At 39.9% G+C, this 20,732-nt stretch overlaps 1 protein-coding gene across 1 annotated transcript in view; it reads right to left on the reverse strand.

The window, feature by feature from the left end:
- Positions 1–6,015: 6,015 nt before the first annotated feature.
- The window catches only part of gria1a (glutamate receptor, ionotropic, AMPA 1a), a 61,602-nt gene continuing 46,885 nt past the window's right edge, over positions 6,016–20,732 (reverse strand). The window contains exons 12-16 of the mRNA XM_053324343.1: positions 18,162–18,360; positions 17,793–18,040; positions 14,811–14,925; positions 8,174–8,308; positions 6,016–6,183 (exon numbers count right to left, since the gene is read on the reverse strand). Of these exons, the coding sequence (XP_053180318.1) occupies positions 6,016–6,183; positions 8,174–8,308; positions 14,811–14,925; positions 17,793–18,040; positions 18,162–18,360 (865 nt within the window). The remainder of the gene's footprint in view (positions 6,184–8,173; positions 8,309–14,810; positions 14,926–17,792; positions 18,041–18,161; positions 18,361–20,732) is intronic.

The following is a 20,732-nucleotide window of genomic DNA, read 5'->3' on the forward strand; positions in this document are numbered from 1 at the left end:
AATGATAAAGGGATAGCATACATACAGTCAGCCCTGCCGTCAAGGCCTGAAGGTCTATGGTTGACCATTAAATGGGATTTATTTATATACAGTAAATGGCCATACAATTGATATGATTCAACATGATAGATAAATGTATTGTTATCATTAAAATACATTTCCAACATGTCATCTGATACCCTACCTCCTGCTGTTATTGTGAACATTGTGTGTTAGGAACATTTTGCCAGATCAGATGGGCAGACCACACGTGTCGCTAATTTTAAAAAAACTGCAGCCAAATTAGCTCAGTCAAAACACCTCACCAAAAAACCAGAGGCCCAAAATAGAAAAGAGAGTACAGAGAGAACAAAACAATGAAAGCAGCAGAGTGTCACTGGCCAAAAGAAGCACCATGGGGAGCAAAACTGAATGTGGCAAAGTTGAGCAGAAAATAAAACCAATGCTGTTATGTTGCTACCTGCTGGTATTACTAATGATAATCAGACTGTTGTTAACTGAGCGAGGGATGAGTACCCACATGCAGACCAGGTCCACCCACCCAGCTCCTTCTGCAGACTCAGATTCAGAGTGATACAAGATGAGGCAGCACAGGAAAATAAACAAATAGGCCTAATGGATGGCCCTGGACTATGGAGATTGAATTTGATAAATGAAGAGTATTTACTCGTTCACTCTTGCTTTGATCTTATGATGTAATGCCTTGCAGTAATTTCCTCAATGTTTGATTTTACTCTCCTCTAATCACTCATTCAGTCATCCTCTTGTTTTGGATGAAGGAAAGAGGAATATAACTGTCACACTTTAATTTGACAGAATTTTTTCTCTATGTTTTGAAATAACTCAACCATACTGAGCATGTGTAAGCAAAAACAGAGCATGGCCTGGATGGGTCTATAATACGGGATTTTGAAATGGTTGTTAGAGTGTCCATCTGTGTCACTGCAAGGCTAATGGCCAAGAGCTCATTCGAAATTGCTAGTCTTTGTGTTAAGAGCACAGGGTGGGCGGGTGGTGGTGGTGGTGGTGGTACTGGAGTGGAGGTGAATGAGGGCCCCCAGTCTATAATTCCTAATGGCTGGCCTGTATTAAATTACAAATATAATAAAGGTGGGTTACTATTTTGTTAGTCTCAGTGTGAGTCAGTATATTCAGGTACATATTTGTTGATAGGTGAAATGGTTAAAGCTGCTTTAATCCATAGTTTTATATTAACAGTTGATACATCTGTATTTAATGTGGAATGATTCACTGGTAGTGAAGAACCCACAGAGAGTCATCATCTGACCCCACACCTCCCTTCAGGTTTAGAGTGTTTTAGCATTTTTCAGTCACATGATTTGCAACTGTTTTGTTTTAGTTCTGCCTCAGCGCTCTCATCAGCTGCAGTGGACAGGTCTCATGACTCACACGTATAAAAAAACATTAAAGAGCTAAATATATTAAGTTAACTTTGAACTGATGGGGATACTAGTAGACTAATATTGTCCCCAACAGGTGAATTCACATTTCCTGGATAAAACATACTACTTCAATGATTCTTTTCAATATCTATGACTCTATTCTAATATTTTTTTCATGATTAATTGATGTTTTGTCCATAAAATGTCAGTAAATACACGTTTTTCAAACTTGACATTTTCAAATGTGTTGTTTAGTCCAACAGTCAAAAGATCCAAGAGATATTCAGTTTATTTTTTATATATAACACAGAAAAGCATCAAATCCTCACAATTGAAAAGCTGCAACCAGCAAATTGTGGGCATTTTTTTGACTAGAAAACGTCTAAAATAATCATTCAATTATAAAATAGTTTCAGTTGAGGGACTAATCAATTAATGGTCTAATTGTTACAGCTGTAAAACATGACTATCATATCATTTCACTGCAGGAAAAAAGACACGTATGGAGGGCAATTGATCTCTGAGGCATAACACAAACTGTAAGGTTCCATGTTTAAATCTCAGTTGGGAATGAATATGATCACTCTCTCTGCCAACACAATTGATTCAATTAATGAACAGAAATACAGCATCAAAGCTGTAGCTTACACATCATAAGGGGTGGTCCACTATCTCTCTGCCTTCTTATCTATGCAGGTTTATTTTCTGGCTTTTATACTTACAAATTATGTATTCATACAGATGCAAATGAGTTTGACTGGAATGTATATGAAGGTGCTGCTTAATTAAATGTTGGCTGTACTCATTAATCTTTTTGACCCTGATGAGGACCATTAAGTTGAGTCTTTTTTTTTTTTAATTGCATTGCAGCTCTTGTAACAGAGACTTTTTTTCTTTTGACTGCCTTCATGTGAAACAGACTGCTGGAGATTATTTTTTGGATCACTGCACTGCTTTCAGATCCAAACACTGCTTTATACTCAGTTCACCCAAAGCATGAGTTGAAGATATATGACTCCTGTGGGAAAAAATAGAACAAATATACATAGTTTATTCCTTTATTCGGTTACAAAAGCATGATGACTTCCTTCCAGGACACTTTGGTTAGAAAAAAAAAAGTTTATTTCTCAAAAATCGGATTCCTAATAGTTGTATTCTTTTTTTTTTCTCTTTTAAACTCATGTATTAACCATTGTTTTAATTTTAAAACTCATGTACACACCTTCCTTATTTAAGAAAAAAGAAAAAGAAAAAAAAAACCCAACAATAATGATGTTTCTGGTGAATGATTAGATTCCAGTAGTAAAATACTGTGGAAAAAGACAACGACAAAGAAATATTCAAATGGTGCTAAATTTCAAGCACTTAAAAAACACCAACAGGAAAACCTCTTTGAAATTGCAACAAAATCAAATCAACCCAAAACTGGCTTTAAACAACATTAGCGTCTAGAGATTATTCAACATCAGTGTGTGTGTGTGTGTGTGTGTGTGTGTGTGTGTGCGTGTTTTATTTCTTACAGTCCTCAAAGTGTATGACACTTTATGGCACCCCAACTCTCCTGTATAATACAAACATTGAGTGTCTTTTTTTTGTATTTTTTTTTACAAATCTGTTATGGCATATAAAACATCTTTCTGAAGGTAAAGCCTCCACTGAAGAGTGCTGTGCTGTGTCCTAATTAATACAACATCAGCAGAAGAAGACGCATCGATGGAGGAAGAAAGGAAAAGTACTCACATGATAACTAATTCAGGTACACTGAGGCATGATTGGAAGGAGAACACACATTTTCAACAGGAAAGCCTTTTATATACATAATAGGTGGAGATATGTATGATTTCGGTAAACTCTGACAGCCCATTTTCCTTGTTTGTAGGATAATGTGGAGAAAAAGAGAGGGCAGACATTAGATTTGGTACCGTCTTTTTTTTAAAGCAGAAAATTAAAGGTAATAAAAAAAGAATACACGTGTTGTTGTGGAGGCAGAGGATGCGTGCTGCCTTTGAACAGGCGCTTAGCGTCTGCTGTGAAATGAGAAGTCAGCTATAGTGTGCAATACATAATCTGAAGCTGACCTCTGACATCCGACAGCAGTGGAAATCCCATTTCTAGCAATAACCTTCCAGCAACCTTAAAGTAAAATCACACCTCTGGACACTGTTAGACTCTTGGATACCAACAAATATGTGTGATGTTCAGTGCATTTCAGGACTGATGTTGTGAGGAATTACAGTAATTTGTCATTTTGATGTACCCACTTTTCACACAACCGGTTTCATCTTGATCATTTCCTATATTTTCTTGAGTTATTTGTGACATTACAGGTGTCTGAAGTTGTTGTACTCTGAGTGGAATATTTCTGTGGGTGGAGAGAGGGAAAGTAATAGGTGAGTAAGAGGAAAACATGTTGGATGTGCTGCTGTTGGTTTATCTCCTTACTTGATATTTTTTACCTAATGAGCTTCAAGGACAAGCCTAGTGACTTTTTACATTTATAGACCTAAACTAACATTGGACTGGTCTTTATGTGCACTGTTATTTATTTTGAGTAAATCCCACACCATCCTGCTGTCAAAAATATTCACTAGTGTGCCAAATGTGTATTATTCCGCAGCTGAAAGTAGTCCCTGACAAGCACATTATGTACACCTCTTTTTGAGAGGCTTTTTGTGAGCCTTTTCAAGAGCTGCTTTCACATTCATGATCAAGAGGTAGGGAAGTTTATCTGTGCTCACCTTAAATCTGAGTTTAATATGTCCAGATATGAACATGAATCAACTACTCTAAACACTTTGGCTGTGGAAAGTATTGAGAGATGGACCAAACCTTATCCTTTCATAGAATTTGCTGACAGTGGGAAAAATATATAATCTTCCAAACTTTTTGTGTCCTTAAATCTGTTCTTTGATACCAAATCACAACATTAGCTGAAGAATTGTTATCTTCTGCTGTCAGTCACTCATGAGAATATAAAAAAACCCCACTATTACCAAGCTGAATGAGTCCAGAAATGCAAAGTACATCACCAAAATAAAGTTTGTTAACAGTATTCAAATGTTTCTAGGTGGAATTTTCCTTCAAGGCTTGTATGTCAAACACAGGCTGCCCTTTGTCATCTCTGCCCTCTACTGTTCAGGGCTTGCCACTCTAATTCTTCTTTATTTCACATGTCCAATGTAACCTCGGCTTCCAATAAACACAGATAGGACTGACTCTGAATCTGTCAGTCACACCAAATCTTCCAATCCCGCCTCCTTCCTGAGCTAGCTAGCGACAAAGAGAGGAGGCCGACTTTCCTTTTATAGGCCATGCACAATCTGCAGGGGATATGCCACTCTCAATAAATTGAGAGTGAATAGCTGCGCTGCCCATTTCATTAAAACTGAATACAGCTGAAAATACATCACAGGAGAGAGTGAATTATGCAGCAATGACTCTAACAATAGTGTGAGGAATATTTTCTCCAGATTATATCTGAATTTGTCAATCTCAATTCTTTACCATGTGCTGCAAATAGACTCCCTAGTATATCAATGGATATGCTATGAATGTCACAACAGTAGAATACAGTGTAAGGTCACTCAGTACTGTACATAGCCACAGAATAATGTGTCTTATAGTGTAACCCTTTCTCACACAGGTCAAAGTGAGCATTTCTGAATCTGCTCTCTGATCATTAAATAGTAAAACTCTCGACCTATCTATCAATCTGTTGGCCAAAACAACCCAGTAGCAACAAGTGTGTAGTGTATGTATGTGTGTGTGTGTGTATTTGTGAGAATGGTCATATGGCACAAAGACAAGGCATGATGTGTTAAATGAGGTGTAGCAGCAATGCATGTTTGTTGTAGCCTGGCCAGCCGCTGATTTAAACAGCACTGATCCCTCAGTTGAGGAAAAATCAAATCAACTACTTTTGACAAAGCTCTTTAGCGCTATTACAACAGTGTAAACCATATACTATATCATAAAAACTGCCTATGCTACACAGAGCACTTTGTCCTTTCCGAAATGGCGTGTAAATGTGAGAGTGAAAGAGAGCGGGAATGTCCCAAAACAATATTAAATCATCATAGCAGTCACAAGTGTTTTGTCCTCAATCACCACATCTGTGCAAAGACATGTTTCCATCAGCCATCAGAAAGCATCTAGGTAGTACAAGTCAGCAGTGGAAGTGAAGATATTGCACACGCAGACTAAGGTCAACAGCTCCATCGAAATGGCACAGCGCAGGCGTCACACTGAAGAATAAAGTTGTTTTTTTTTCTTTTCCACATAAATGAACACTGTAAAAAAATTCAAAAACACGCCCCCCTCGACGGCTTCTTTATTGCAGCACATTTCCCTTCTTTTTTTTCCAAATATCTCTTTTTCAAACATCCACTTATTTTAAAAAAATTGTTGCGAGTTTCCATCGTAGTTTGGAGCGATTTCGAGAGAGTGCATTTTGGCAGTAAGTTAAGTCTTTGTTTGAGATCGGGCACGTTGACAGCCAGGAGAACAGATGGGTCAAACCGGACAGCCATGATTTTTGAGGACATTAAAGAGTCTTGTGCTCATCCTGCTCCACCCTGCCTAATTCCTCGCCGCCGGCACAGTCACGTGACCATCACATGCCGGAAGCACCCAGTCCCATGCTGGCGGTGTGGCTCATGCAGGGCAGTGTCTGAACTGTCTTGGGGAAGTCGTGGGTGAGGATTCGTCCGTTCTCTCCGCCGCTCCCGTTGCCACTCATCCTGGTCAGAGTGGAGCAGCGCATGGCGTCGTTGATGGATTGCTGTCAGAAAGAAGCAAAGAGATTACAGTTAGTCTGCACCCATAGACATGGATTATATCCTAATCAGAACAAGAAAAGTTAATGCAGCAGTTAGAGCTAGCAGCGCACTTTAAAAGCTCTTTCAGCTTATAAGAGGAATAAAGATAAATCTGCAAAATGTTATGCATCTTCTCCAGTCTTTGTTATATAAACACATGCGCATAAGCAGCTGTTTTTGTCACTATCTGTATGTGGTGCTGGCACGCCAAGAGGTTCAGAAGCAGAATAAGCTGTTAGTGGAGTCATAAGGTGCTGGTTTTCACCCTCTTTATCTAGCGCTGAGTGATATTCGCGGGTGGTAAACCATGGCACCGGCCGATGTGCATCAATGTCCTAATTTGTAACAGGAGGAGCAGAGCGAAGTGTGGGCAGTAAGAAGCAAGCCGAGGTTTCACTCATTGGTTTAATAGCTCCATTCTCAAGTCTAGCACAATAAAAGCCACCGGGCTTGAAAGGCGACCTAATGATGTGTGATGCATGTGTGTGTGTGTGTGTGTACGAGCACATGTGCTTCTTCTGTGTTTGCCCGCAGCCCCTATTCTATAGCTGATTGAATTGGGCAAAGCAAGTGCAGATCTGGAGCAACTGGTGAGTGCTGCATGGGGATTGGAGAATTACACTGCCCTCTAATTGGAACAGCGTTGTTGTTTTTTTTTCAAGCCAAACAGCATAAAGGCACCGCTGGACTAATAGGCTCCTCGCCAATCTCATCAGCATACTGATCAGGTGCCTCTTTGTAGGTTGATTAAAAAAATAAGAGATTCATGTAGTAGATCACGCCTTGTCTTGGCTCTGCTTTGCCTTTTTCTGCTGTTTACATGAAGAGTATATCAGTGTGCCCCCGGAGGGCTTTGATGTTGGAAGAATGAATCAAAGGTGGTTTGTGCAAATTGATCCATGAAGCAGAAGACTAATACTGTAGGTAAGACATTGCAGCTGCTGGAGGAGAAACCTCACATCTCGCAGTGAAATACTAAGCAACAAGTCCTTTACTTTAAGATTTCAAATACAAATACAATAACTTGGGTTAGACTGGTCTGGGTTAAAGCAGTAATGGAACACATGTGAGCCGAGACGGGCCTGCCTTATGGTATACATATAAAGGATGTTCACCACAATGGGCCCTGCGTTGCGAGACATTCAGCAAAAAGAGAAGAAGGAGCAGGGGAGAGATGTGCTCACAGCGACAGAGGTAGATGTACCACTGTGATTCAAATTGCCTTTACACCTGTGCTGCAGAGTTTCTTCATTTGTGAACATGCGCTATGAGATTATTGTAATGAGTCTAGTAATGGGATTTCACTCCAAAAGGAACATTATTATAAGCCGAAATAATAAAAGACAAAATTCTAGATTCTACATTACTTACCACAAAATGTAAATGATATGAATAAAACATTTTTAGATTGATTTATAATTCAATATCATTGAGTTTTTAAAGGTAGAAGCTTTTTTTTGGTGAGTGCTTTTGGACTAGAGGAAAAGTAATAATTCATGTTTGATTCAAAAAGCATAAAAAATGAAATCTATAGATCAGAAAAAAAAATCAGGCATAAGGGCAATTTAAAATCAAGTGATTCAAGACAACGGCAGGAGATCAGTAACATAGAGACTGAGCGAGGGAGCGGCAGAGGGAGAGAGAGGTACAGGAGAGCGTTTGCACTGCGGTGGAAGCCGTGAGAGGCCCTACTGTGATCACGGTTAGATGGGCGGGGGGGTGAGGAGGCGGATGTTCATCGTCATCATCATCACAATCATCATCATCATCATCATGGCTTGATCACAGCGTTTCCTACCCCGTGGCTGTGCTCTGCCCTTATATCTTAACAATGTTGTTGGCGTACAGGCCGTAGCTCTGCAGCTCTGTGTAGGGGGCGCTAGCACCACTGTCTAAGGCTGAGCAGTGAAAGGCCTGAGCGGCTGAGGCGGCAGCGGCTCGCGCGGTGGACACCTTCATTCGGCGCGACTCGGTCCTGGACTTGTAGCAGAACTCCACCAGTGCCACCAGCATGGCCAGGCCCAGGCCGCCGATCAGGATGTAAAAGACTCCCGCCACATTGCTGAGGCTCAGAGCGCTTGTCTTGTCCTAGAGGGGAGGTGGAGAGAGAGGGGGGGCAGAGCCAATTGGTGAGGAGTGATAGTGGAGCAGTGCAACAACAAAAAGACTACACTGTAGGTTTACATACATATGAGACATAACTGAAGACAGACACACTGATTCACACACGTATTTAAAGGTATATTATGCAGGATTTTCCGGGTGGCGCTTGTGAGCAAAAAAGTTGGCCAGAGAGAGAAAGAGAGCAGCAGTGGTCGAGCGAGAGAGAGAGTGAATGAAGAGAAATTTATTTTCTGATTGTTTCACAGCGGTTATTCTCTAAAGCAAATTACCACTCCTGCACGTTTGCACAACTCTGCAAGAAGGTGTCGTGCTGCCACTCTGCTCCATGTGTGTAGATCAGCCTCGCTCTAGCAGACACACAGACCTGCTGCTCTTTATACATCCACACAGAGACAGAGAGCAGAGAGCAGAGCGGAGCAGAGGAGAGAGACGGAGACGGTGATGTAATCTGGTTGCTACGTTTACGAGTCCCACACTTGTGCGCTGTTATTGGCTCGGGGCTACACACTCATTGCCCAAAGACTGACGCCTAGAAGCATCCCGAACATGACAATATGAACTATTCTTTCTTTTTTTTTTTTAATTTTTAAAAAACTTTTAAATGATGATGTATATATTTTTTGTTTTAGGAAAATCCTGCATAGTATGCTTTTAAAGACACATTCGTTTCACAAATAAGAAGAAATCACATGTGCAAGGACTCAAATGCATTAGAATAACATGACACACACACACACACACACACAAACTTCTGCATCCACACACAAGGGGAAACACTAGTCATACATGTAAAGTACGAGACAAGAGGACGAGACACACAAAAACACACAAAACACACACACACACACACACACACACACACACACACACACACACACACACACACAAACTTCTGCATCCACACACAAAGGGAAACACTAGTCATACATGTAAAGTACGAGACAAGAGGACGAGACACACACACACAAACAAAATATGAACAATACAAACATATGTTGAAAGCCTGTCTCACAAAGCAGGATTAATTGGGTTAACTTTTTTTTTGTGAGTCTCACAAAGACAGCTTGTGTTCAAACTGAGCTCCGTTGCCATGGTAATAAACAGCGTAGACTGAGCCTTTAAGGAACAGTTTTTGACAGCCACCTCCTTTCTACTTAATTATCAGGAAAAGAAATGAGTTACCATCTCAAGAGCACAGAAGAACATCTTTACAAACTGGTATGACTGCTTCCTGAGATGATTTATTCTATTACATCATCAATAATCTGTAGCTCAGCCAGTGCTCTTCACTGGGCTTCTTACAAAACAGCATGTTGGAAATGTGAGGGTAGGACATTTAACAGCATTTAAAAGGTACGTTAAGTCATCTGTCAGAAAGCTCAGTAGAACCCACAGTGGGGCCTAGCAATAAGTTACAGTATCTAACATGAGGAATGCTCACCCCAACTTCTTCACATTTCACCTTTTACTGTATGTGCATTGTTAAATATGATGTAATAAATCATTTGCAATAGCTGCATTCCATTCCTTTCCTGGCAATAAAACACAGCTTCAAACTAACCAGCATGCAGGTAGTTGTAATTCATGAATAAAATATACAACTGCATTTTTTAGTCACTGGTTAAATGAGGACTCATATTCAATCACTGCAGAACAGGCTTCATAAATAGATGAAAGATTTGTGCGATGAAAGATTTTTTGTAGCACAGCCAATGCTTTCACTTTCTTATCATATGAATAAAAAGTCCTCTGATGGCTGTCTCACCACAAGCAGTAATCCTTCATTGATCTTCAACCTTTATCAAGCCTTTTCTATTTTCACCAATCTCCTGCAGTACTTATGTATGAGGCGGATATATATCAGTAACCTATAGTATCTATTTCACATACCAGTTTAAGGCTAAAGTAGACATTTTATCATCATTCTTCTCTTTACTATGTATATCCTTTTATACTGTTGCTTGTATTGGGTATCACATAGCTTAACTTTAGCTTTAACCCAGCATAGGGAACAACAGTTTCATCTTTTCTCATATTTATTCAACATTCTTTAACTGTCAGTGTAGCGTATGATTGGCTGCCTGCTTTAAATCGCAATTCTTCCATGTGCACATGCTCGTAGCTGTGTGGTTAAATCTTGGGTTTTAACAGAAACAGCTTCGTGAGACCATGTATCTAGAATAACCAGTGTTTAGTTTACTTTACTAACTCAAAGAGAGCTACAGTACATTAAGCCTGATTTGTGAGACAAGCTTCAAATCTTTAAAAAAATATACTGTTCATAACTTCTTTATACATTTCTAAACATTTAAACAAAGTCTACGTGAATATTTGAACTAATAATTGCATAAATTTCTCAAAACTACATATTGGTAAGGCAGGAGGTACAGGTAAAGTTCATAAACAACCCCACAACACATGCATTCATGCAACAACAACACAATAACTCTTTGGTTTGAAATAGCTTGATATTATAGGTCATTATTCTCTATCTCAATGGTGCCTACTTACATTTATACCTATTTACATTCTGTAATGAAATGTAATCATTGAGAGTTAAATCAGTTGACCTAATAAGCTTTCATGGAACAATGGGATCTAATGAGGATGCTTCTCCATGCACATCCATCTGGGGAAAACCTTTGTGCCACTTTAGGAGATGGATACCACATGAAAAGCTATAGTTCTGTAAGCTTGGCCATTTATATTATATTACACCTCAATTTGCATTTCAGTGTGCTATACGTTTAACTCAGGATATCAGCACCAGTGATCTCTAGCCACTGCTCATATTCAGGCTTTCATTTTTAACTCAGAGGGAAAAGTTTGCGTTTGAATACATTTAGTCTGTCTTTTGGCTAAATAATATGTAGATAAACCCTGCCGTACAGTATATATTGAAGTATTATGTGATCTGCATAAGATTTTTTAGACCAGGGCTTGTGTGTCAAAAAATGTGTTATGAAGGACTGAAAGTGTGCAGTCTTTTCCTCCAAATACAACAATACCTGATTATTTCAGAGACTAATTCCTCCTCTCAAGCTCTCAAGCTAAACTTATGTTTATCAAAACACCTAAAGCTGTATTTAAAAAGCTTCCTAGAGCTAGAAACATCTTAGAATAAATGTTCTGTTTACATTTGCAATTAAAACCTGAGCAAAGAAATAAGCTATTAATGCAGTATCTCAGCCCCTCACATAGCTAATACCTGTTTAAAGTGGGGAGTCAAGAGTTGTTTAATAGAGCAGGAGGTATCACATGTCAGGCTGTGAGTACCACAAAAATATTAAAGGAATAGCTTGATATTATAGAGAATAAGCCTATTTACTGGGGGAGAAATGCCTACACAGTAAACATGAAGCTACGCCAGTGAGTTCAGAGTGTGACAAAACTCACTAACATGCTATATTTTGTTTGTTTACTATGCACAACAACCAAGGTGTAAAAATGGCACGTTGTGGTTTTATGGTGGTTACGTGCCAGACTATTTCTTGGCCACTTTGGTTCTTTCCCAGCGCTTCTGTTTTTGTGCTGATGAGTTTTAGTTTCACAGCTATATAATTAACATACAGCCATGAGAGGATTGTCAATTGGAAATAAGCATGTTTCCCCAAATGTCATATTATAAAGTTATGTTCTCAAACACTCATTAGAAAGTTCCTATAATCTATTTCCTATAGAGGGATTTAACATTTGACAGTAAGCTGCATTTAAATATATACTTTTTTGACTGTACTAAGATGTCCATGATTGAACAATGACATTGTATTCTACTAAATCTCTCCCAAAATAAAACTCTTTCCTACATGTTTCATTATTTATATATTACTCTCAGTCTGTTTTGTGAATATTTTCCCTGGAGACTGCACCCTTCATTGCACATGGTTTGACACCCCTGCATCAAAGTATCAAAAATATGAGCAGAGTAAAAGTAGAAAAACAGCTGTACTGACAGGATCAGAAGGCCAGCTGACATCTCAAATGCATGTAGATGTACCTGAGCTGAGGAGAAAATGCCTCTCTGTCAGGGAGAACTACTTCTTGAAATAGTGGTTAGCTAGCACAACGGCAGATTTGGTGGGATTTATGGTCGATCTAGCTTTGATCTAGCAGGGTTTGCATCCATACGTGCATGCACTTCAGTGAGTGGGACATAATGTAAGGAGTTACGGCTCAACACATTTGAAGGGTTCAGCATGGTCCAATGGCCTGAAGTCATCATCTGCCTCGCTCATGCCCTCCTTTGTTTTCTTTTTGCTATTGTTTGTGCTTGGGAGGGAGATCTACTCTAACAAATAGCTTTCAGAGTAATTCACACTGTATTTAATCTACAGTTCCAGTTCAAGTATATCATAACATTGGATCTGTGTCTATGTGTATGTGTTTGTTTGGTTGTATGGTCTATTTTAGGAGGATTTATACAACCTGGATGATAACTGTATTCTCTATTACATACACTAATCCACCACACATCACTTGTTTACACACTGGTTATGGAAATTAAATTGCTGATAACACAAGCTGATCAGTGGGAAAGAAATAGACACCAGAGTGTCACCAAAGTACTGGCCCAAATGTAAGACAATGTTTCTTGTGGAAGTTACATTTTCAACATCTTTTGGGACTGAATCACAATTTATGTATTCATAATGGCAGATGTTCTCTTATGTTACATATATTAATAGCTTGTTGTTTTTTTTGTTGTTGTTGCTGGAGGTGTTATTGTCTGATGGATTGTGTTAATATATTGTTTCCACATAGGAATACAACATCTCCTGACATCTTTAGTGGAGAAATGGTCCATGCAGAATTGGCAAAAAGTCAGTTTTGGCTTAAAATTGCATGCAAAATATTTATCAAAATAATTAAGTACTATATTATTACACTGAACCAAATCAGATATTTTCAATTTTAGTATATAATACCCATGTCATAGAAAGTTCTTGGCAACTAGGTGCATGTCTGAAAGATATTGAAATTTCTGATTTATGAGGCATTAAACATAGAAAAAAGTATCTGAGAAGTATCTCATACTGCATGTTTTAATTAGTAAACACACAAAATCTAAAGTTGGTGCCTTGAACCAAACTATATTAATTAAAGTATCAAACATGGTCTTTATGGAGTTAATTAAATTGCTAGTTTTACTATGTTGAAGCATTGATATTCCATAATTTACAATCAGTGGATTCACCCTGAACTGTATTGTATTAACTGAGTAATAAAATGTGGATGTTGGTTGATTATTTGTTTTTGTTTTTTAATTAATTTACTGCATTTTCATTTTAATATACAGATGCATTAAAGATGTTAAAAACAGTGTATATGCCTACCTCATTACACTGAGTGTTTGAATGGACTTATCTATGGACAGGTGTTGCTAAATGGAAGAATATCATATAATAAGGGTTGTCTTATATTTGGGCCAATATGGTGGCACTGCCAGAGCCACATGAGGGTTATTTCTCAGTGTAAGAGAGGCTTAGGGCTGGACTTGGGGCTGGTCTAGGATCAGTGCAGGGTTGTGCTGGGAGGTGCTGTGAGGTGACAGGATTGGGTTGGAGACTAACCTTTCTTCCGGAGTCCTTGCTGCCACACTCCCCTTTATCGTACCACCATTTGTTTTTCAGTTTGTCTAAGACGGCTTGCTCATTGAGTTTCAACACCGCTAGGTTTACTGGAATTCTTCCAACCATAAGAAAATAACATAAATAACATATTATACCATGTTATTTTATGTTATTAGTTCAGAAACACAGAGCAGCAAAATACATACACAAGTTAATGCTTGAGCTTGCTTGCTTAAAGGTAAAAAAAACAAAACAAAAAAACAACTCATCACACACACGCGCACACACGCTCACGTACATATAGAATAAACATCATTAGAAACATCAGAGTCAAAGTGATATGCATTAATACTCCATCTAGCTTGGTTGGCTTGCTTCCTAAGGCAGTAGATGTGTATTACTATATCACTTTGGGTAACCGGCACACTGCTTACACGCACTTATGCAACAGGGATGTCTCAATTGTATGTTTTGTAAAAAAGAAAAAGGTGTTAATGAGCAAATTTAACAACTAAAACTGAGCAGGTTCCAGCCACTAAATAAATGCTTGCTGTCTGAAAAATATCCATGACACAAGGGACCCAGTTGGTTTAATTACTAGACACTGATCAATTTTAAATTGGTTTTCGTTTAGTTTAAGCAAGGTGATGATGATAGAAACCCCCTCCCCCCCTTGTGGTTTTCAAAGTCATCCGCCCTCGGGCCTGATGATCACAACCCTTTGCTCACCTCCACACCACAGATTAAGTGTTGCTGGAGTGGCAGTGCAGTGTGGATCTGCCGGTTACCCTTCCCTCCCTCGTCCCCGACACACCCCACCCACCACCCCTCCACCCCCACACACTCCCAGTGGTGGTGGGTGGGTTACCCGCAGGGTTTATCAAACTGGCTCTGACCTTGGAGTCCCCGCCCCCGCTGCCGCACTCTCCCTTGTCGTACCACCACTTGTTTTTCAATTTGTCCAAGAGGCCCTGCTCGTTCAGTTTTAACACTGCCAGGTTTACTGGGTTTCTTGAAAATAATATAAGATGATAGCCATTAGGAGACACTCTATGGGACAGATATAAAGAGATTGGTCGCATGGTGGTGGTGATTATGACAACATTGACTTACGGTTTGAAACTCCTGCATATAGCTACTGATATGAAGCAGGAGTACTTGTCTTTAGATGTACATGTCTGATATATGTTTGTTGTACATCTGCAATGGGCTGAAATGATGAGTGCCCATACAGTAGTAGAGTTAGGTTTTACCAAGCAGGGGCCTCAGAGGGAGGCAGAGCACACACTATAAATGGAGATGCCTTGGATGTGGAACTCTGCCTACAGATGGTAATTTCCTTTCAGCAGCACCGGCATACAGATTGCTATGGTAACTAACCTATCAATATTCCACCCATAACAGCATCACGGTGAATGGAAGCTCATGTTGATTAATTTATAACTATCAGCGTTGACAAATTCAGACACAGGCTTTGCGTGTTTTAACTGTCAGGTTCGCTCTCATTACAAGTTCTTAAACAAGCAGAAAGGAAACTGCGTGACCAACTATAGACAGAGTCCTGAATGTGAAACTATAAGACACCACCTCATCTGAAGCATCTCCTCAAGGGTTGCTCTTTCTCTCTGGTGAGTGTGCGTGTGTATTTCCTATAGCTGACCAGCTGTGGACAAAGACTCTCTCCGTCCGCAAATCACAGAAGGGCAGAATCTTCAATCAGGATTTGTATGAAAGCAGTGAAGATTACAGCCTTCACCAGAACATTTCTCCTCTCAAATCAGTGTCAATTCTTCAGATTTGTTTGGTGATATTCTGCCTTTCTCGCCAGCGAAAACATGAGAGGGTCTTTATCCCAAGCCTTGAGTGCGTAACACAGCTGTAGGGAACACAGGTATCCTCAGAGCTGGTAAAACCTCTGAATTCTTTCTCAGCATAGTGGACTTAGACAGAAAGAAAGAAGTCAACGTGAGTGGACATGGATGGTCTGGAGACCTGCGGGTCATTGGTTAGTTTGGTCAGTTGGGTCAAGGTGAGTAGATGTCAGGGAGATTATGTAAAGTGGGATGGGGGTAAACAGTCAGGCAGGCATGTGGGTGGTTGGACATCATACATGTAAGAGATGAATCAGGGAGCATAGAATAAATACAGAATTTATCACAGAATGATCAAAATGTTGCAGTTTGAAGGCAGACAGGCAGTCAGTACATCCTGAAAAATGGAGAATTACATCATTTGGCATCTTCAAAAGGCTTCTTTCAGTTAGACCTGCACTGCAATATAAGTGTGATAATATGTACATATTTTAATACATCCAGTGATTTGTGCACTGACAATGCATTGCAGGCGTAACTGAACTCAAGTCTTTGAATTCACTAGACATTCATTAATGTCTGATACCAGGTGATCAGCACAATTATCAGCTTTCTACTTCAACCATTAATATATTTGAATCATTCAAGTGTTCCATCCTTTACTACAACCTTTCCAATCATGAATGTTGATTATCTGTTAATGAAACTCGGTATCAGACATCTGGGAATGGTCAAAGTGGCAACCTGAGAATAGCACACATCACTCGGTCAGTAATTAACACAGAGAGAGAGGGATAATAGGGGCCATCCTCAGCTGTTCTACTCGGCAACCCGTTGCTACATTGTAGGTCTGGGCCAATCTGACTATATGACATGTGAGCAGATTAATTTCACCACTTGTCTCATCACTAATACAGCTGAGACTTGTTGTATGAACTATAATTTGTGTAAATTTAAAAAGGAGACCCCCGCTGAAGGAGTAGGAAACATTTCTAGTCTAGCGTGTTCTGACCTTTGGCTGTCAACCAAGGTGGAACCCCAAATGAATCCTCAGCGACTTTGAATGAAACCTCTCCATATGGCTCCTTTCATTAAAATGAATGAGACCTATTAGAGACAGATTAAAAGCTTCAGATGCCACCAGCTTCTGCACTCTCTCTCTCTGTGGTTGCAAAAGAAATATGAACAGGAAGTCGGTTAAGGTGTTAATGTAATGTGAAATGACAGCTGCTGTTCTTGGACATCAGTGACCGAGGTGCATCCAGTATGAATTATCATTCATTACATCAATTACCACATTCGTAATGTGGCAATTATAAATTCAACTGCTGACTTTGCATTCAAGGTGTGAGCCCTGGCTTAAGTGGAAAAGTGGCATTATGGGATGCAACCCTTTAAACTGTAATCCTGCTTCAAGGGCCCTGTTGGTTTGTGAGAGGCGCATTTACATTTGTATGTGTTTTTCTGTGTGTTTGAGGGGATGCTTCAGTTTCAAAGCACACCGAACGAAATAAACCACCACAAATGCTCATGAAGAAGGCTTAGAATGTAATTAAAGGGCAGCAGGAGAAATAGCTTCAGTAGCAAAGGTTGGAACATCTCACAGTCCTACTTTACACTTCTGCAAGTGCTCACAAGCTTAGGTTAATTGCATACATACATATGCAGGAACAAACTTTAAACTAAAGGATGGACTTCTGTAGTGAAAATGGGCATGCTCAATTTGTAAATGTGACTGTGTGCCAACTACAAACACAAAAAAGTTCAATGGATAAAAATAAATGACAAGCCTCATATGCCTGATTAGAATTGCAAAGTATGCAAAACAAAATACTGAATACTCATGTGAAGTTATTATGATGAAAAACAATGCATAAATAAATAAATGCATAAAGTTTCAAACAAAATATAAACTGGAAAATGTAATATCATGTATGTGTTCATACATGATCAAATGCTGCAAACAGTGGGATTGATGAACAAATCAATAGATGATGCTCATGCACAAGCTCCAATAAAAGTGTTTGAAGGCTTTTATCCAGCTTTGCTGCAGTGCCAGCGGTTTACCTGAGAGGAGAGCCTTTGGGGGTGGCGATGCCATAACCTTTAGAGTCCAGGTTCCCTCCCACCTTCATAGTGTCGCAGGGTTTCCTCTGTTCTATGTACTCGTTCATCGTGGACTCCAGCAGGTAGGCGTACTTGCCCTTGGACTTCCTGACTCTCATTACACCCTCGTCTGTGGTCTTGACAAACACGGATGGGTCAGCTGCCTTCATGTAGGACCACATCTTCTCAAACACAGCGATCTTCGACCTCTGACAGACAGAATAGTAAATGTGACAGAGAAGGAGACAATGTCAGTGTGAATGTTTTCTATTCGTCTTTATATTTTATGACGCTGAGTTAAGCATACATGTTTGAATCCTGATTTCTCACCCTAAAAAATTCTTTGGTGGAGCCAGCGTCCAGTGTTCCATAGGCAATCTCTGTTTGCTTGGCCAAATCCTCAGCACTCTCTATAGGAGACACCATCCTCTCCACTGTCAGGAAGGCGGCCAAGTTGGCAGTATAGGATGAGATGATGATGAGGGTGAAGAACCACCAAACACCTCCGACAATGCGGCCTGACAGAGAGCTAAAAACAGAAGGACAAGAAAAGAACACACAAAAGACACACAGTATGTTTATATGCTCATGTATATCATCACTCCATACATTTTGTTTCCGTCTTTCATTTTCGTCATGATTACAGAAGCAATCAATCATCATATGTTAATGCAGTGTGTTGGAAAATAAATGCTTGAGGCCTGCATTTGTTGTTCTTTCCTGGACAATTTTACGCACAATCAAGAAAAGCAATCTCCAAACCTTGCGATGTTCACACCATTCAAATGACCTACATTGCATCACTCTCCCTCTGCACTCACACACACTTGTCGTTCCACCAGGCTTGGAGAGCTTAGTCCAATGTGCTAAGGAAAGATAACCAGTTTTCACAAAGGCCCACTCAGCTTCCTGCCTGCCAAATTAATCTCACTTTAAGAAAGTTGCCAATATGTTTCATGGAAACACATGCATTAATTGATGGGGATTAATAGGCAGAGGGGAACACTTAACCACTGCTCTAATTGCACTTTCAAAAAAAAACCAACAACAACAACAACAACAAAAAACAACAACTGGATCATTTGTGAGCAAAATCCCCCCGAGTCAAATCCCTGTCTTTCCTTTGCGGCTCTTCACCTCAAGAGAAGCCAACTTGAACAGCAACAGCAGAAATCATGTTGCGTTACATATCAGTCCCCGACAAGCGCGGAGGCACAGAGTGGCGGAGCTTACGCAATGAAAATGACACAAATCTGAAACAAAAAAGGCTTTCGTGATTCACCTTTGTGCCGTCAAGCCAAATGGAGTGTGAGCATGAAGGCGAGATTAAGTGGGGGGGGGGGGGGGGGAGAAAAAAAAAGGGAGAAGCTAAAACATAATCATTTAAGATGCTTTTCAGATGACGGCTGGATGATGAAAGAGCAGCCAGAGAGCGAGCGGAGAGCAAACACAGAATGGATGCCAAGCCTTTGAAAATCAGTCGGGAGAATGTAGAGCTGTCTGCAGGGTGTGTGTGTATGTGTGTATGCGTACATGTGTGTGTGTATCAGGGGGTTGGGGTTGGGGGGGGGTATAGATTCATATTTTGACTTCTTCACTGATCACTGTTCAAATGGGTGTGGGTAAGGTTAAGCTTTTTATGCGCAGTGAGAAAATCAACATGCTTTCCTAAATGCCTCACTGCATATTTAGTATCGCAGCAACAAGCAAGTGGTTGACTCTCTGGTGGAGGAACTCGACATTTTAGCTCTCTACAGAACCAAAAACACTTCACACACTGTCAATCACTTGTACTCATTTTAATGACAACATTTTGGTCCTAGGAAGTTTGTTAGGTGGATGAACAGCACCAGTCTCATACACATGTAAACAGCAGCAGCTCCTTACATCTTTGACAATAAAGGCTAATGAGCTACTGAGCGATTAAAGGCTATTGAGCTTAGTGAAGAAGAATAGTATGTTTAGAAATGTAAAGAGAAAAGATCAATATAATGCATCCAATATATGGAACAAAGATTAAATGGGTACAAGGGTCACCTCCACAAAAACTATGGTAACATTGGTGCGTTCCAGTTGTACTCGGAAGTCGGACTCTCCGAGTTCCTAGGCGGAAACGAGTGAGCATTGCATTAGAGTATAAAAACTCTGTAATAAGCACTCCGAGCCCTAGAGAAATAATTACCCCCAAACCTAGTGAGAAAACCAAAATAGAGCCAGAAGCTAGTCCCGTGCCCAGCACCAGTAATATAGTGCTCGACAAACCTAAAGTAGCAGCAGACTTAATTTAGTACTGCAACCCCAAAATTCAGTCCTATAACCACAACAAGATTACCTTTAAAATCAATAAACACTGTTGTGAATTTAAGAACTAACAGCCAAACTAGGTTGACAACAGCACAGCAGTTACAGTAATCAACTCAATTGTTCCAAGCACCACCGATAAAAGGATCAAGACCCCAACCAGTACAACTATTCATACCACCAATACTTCAGTTCTCTGATGCAACCACTGAATTGTACTCTGAAGAAGCTTTAGGGGTGTTAGAGAATGACTAATCTGAATAGTTGGAGCAATATAAACTAATGTAGAGAAGTTTAAACTGGAACATCCCTGAAGTCGGATCTCCAACTCGGAAAGTCGAACATATCCCACCAGCCATGACCTCAAAGTCCAATATGGTGGCTCCGGTGTATCAACAGTGTGAAAGTTGTATTAATATCCTGTTTATTACCAGCACTGTAGACTGTTGCTATGCTGTTTGTACTGTATGAGCAAAATACAGCAAAATGTGGGGTCGGTGAGCTAACTGTCAATCACAACTGTCAATCAACACCCACACAACAAGACATCAAAGCTACTATAAGTCTTCAAATTGACACCAAAATGACTTATTGAGATCA

This window comes from Scomber japonicus, chromosome 8 (genome assembly GCF_027409825.1).
Source record: "Scomber japonicus isolate fScoJap1 chromosome 8, fScoJap1.pri, whole genome shotgun sequence".
In the NCBI taxonomy this organism is placed as follows: Eukaryota; Metazoa; Chordata; class Actinopteri; order Scombriformes; family Scombridae; genus Scomber; species Scomber japonicus.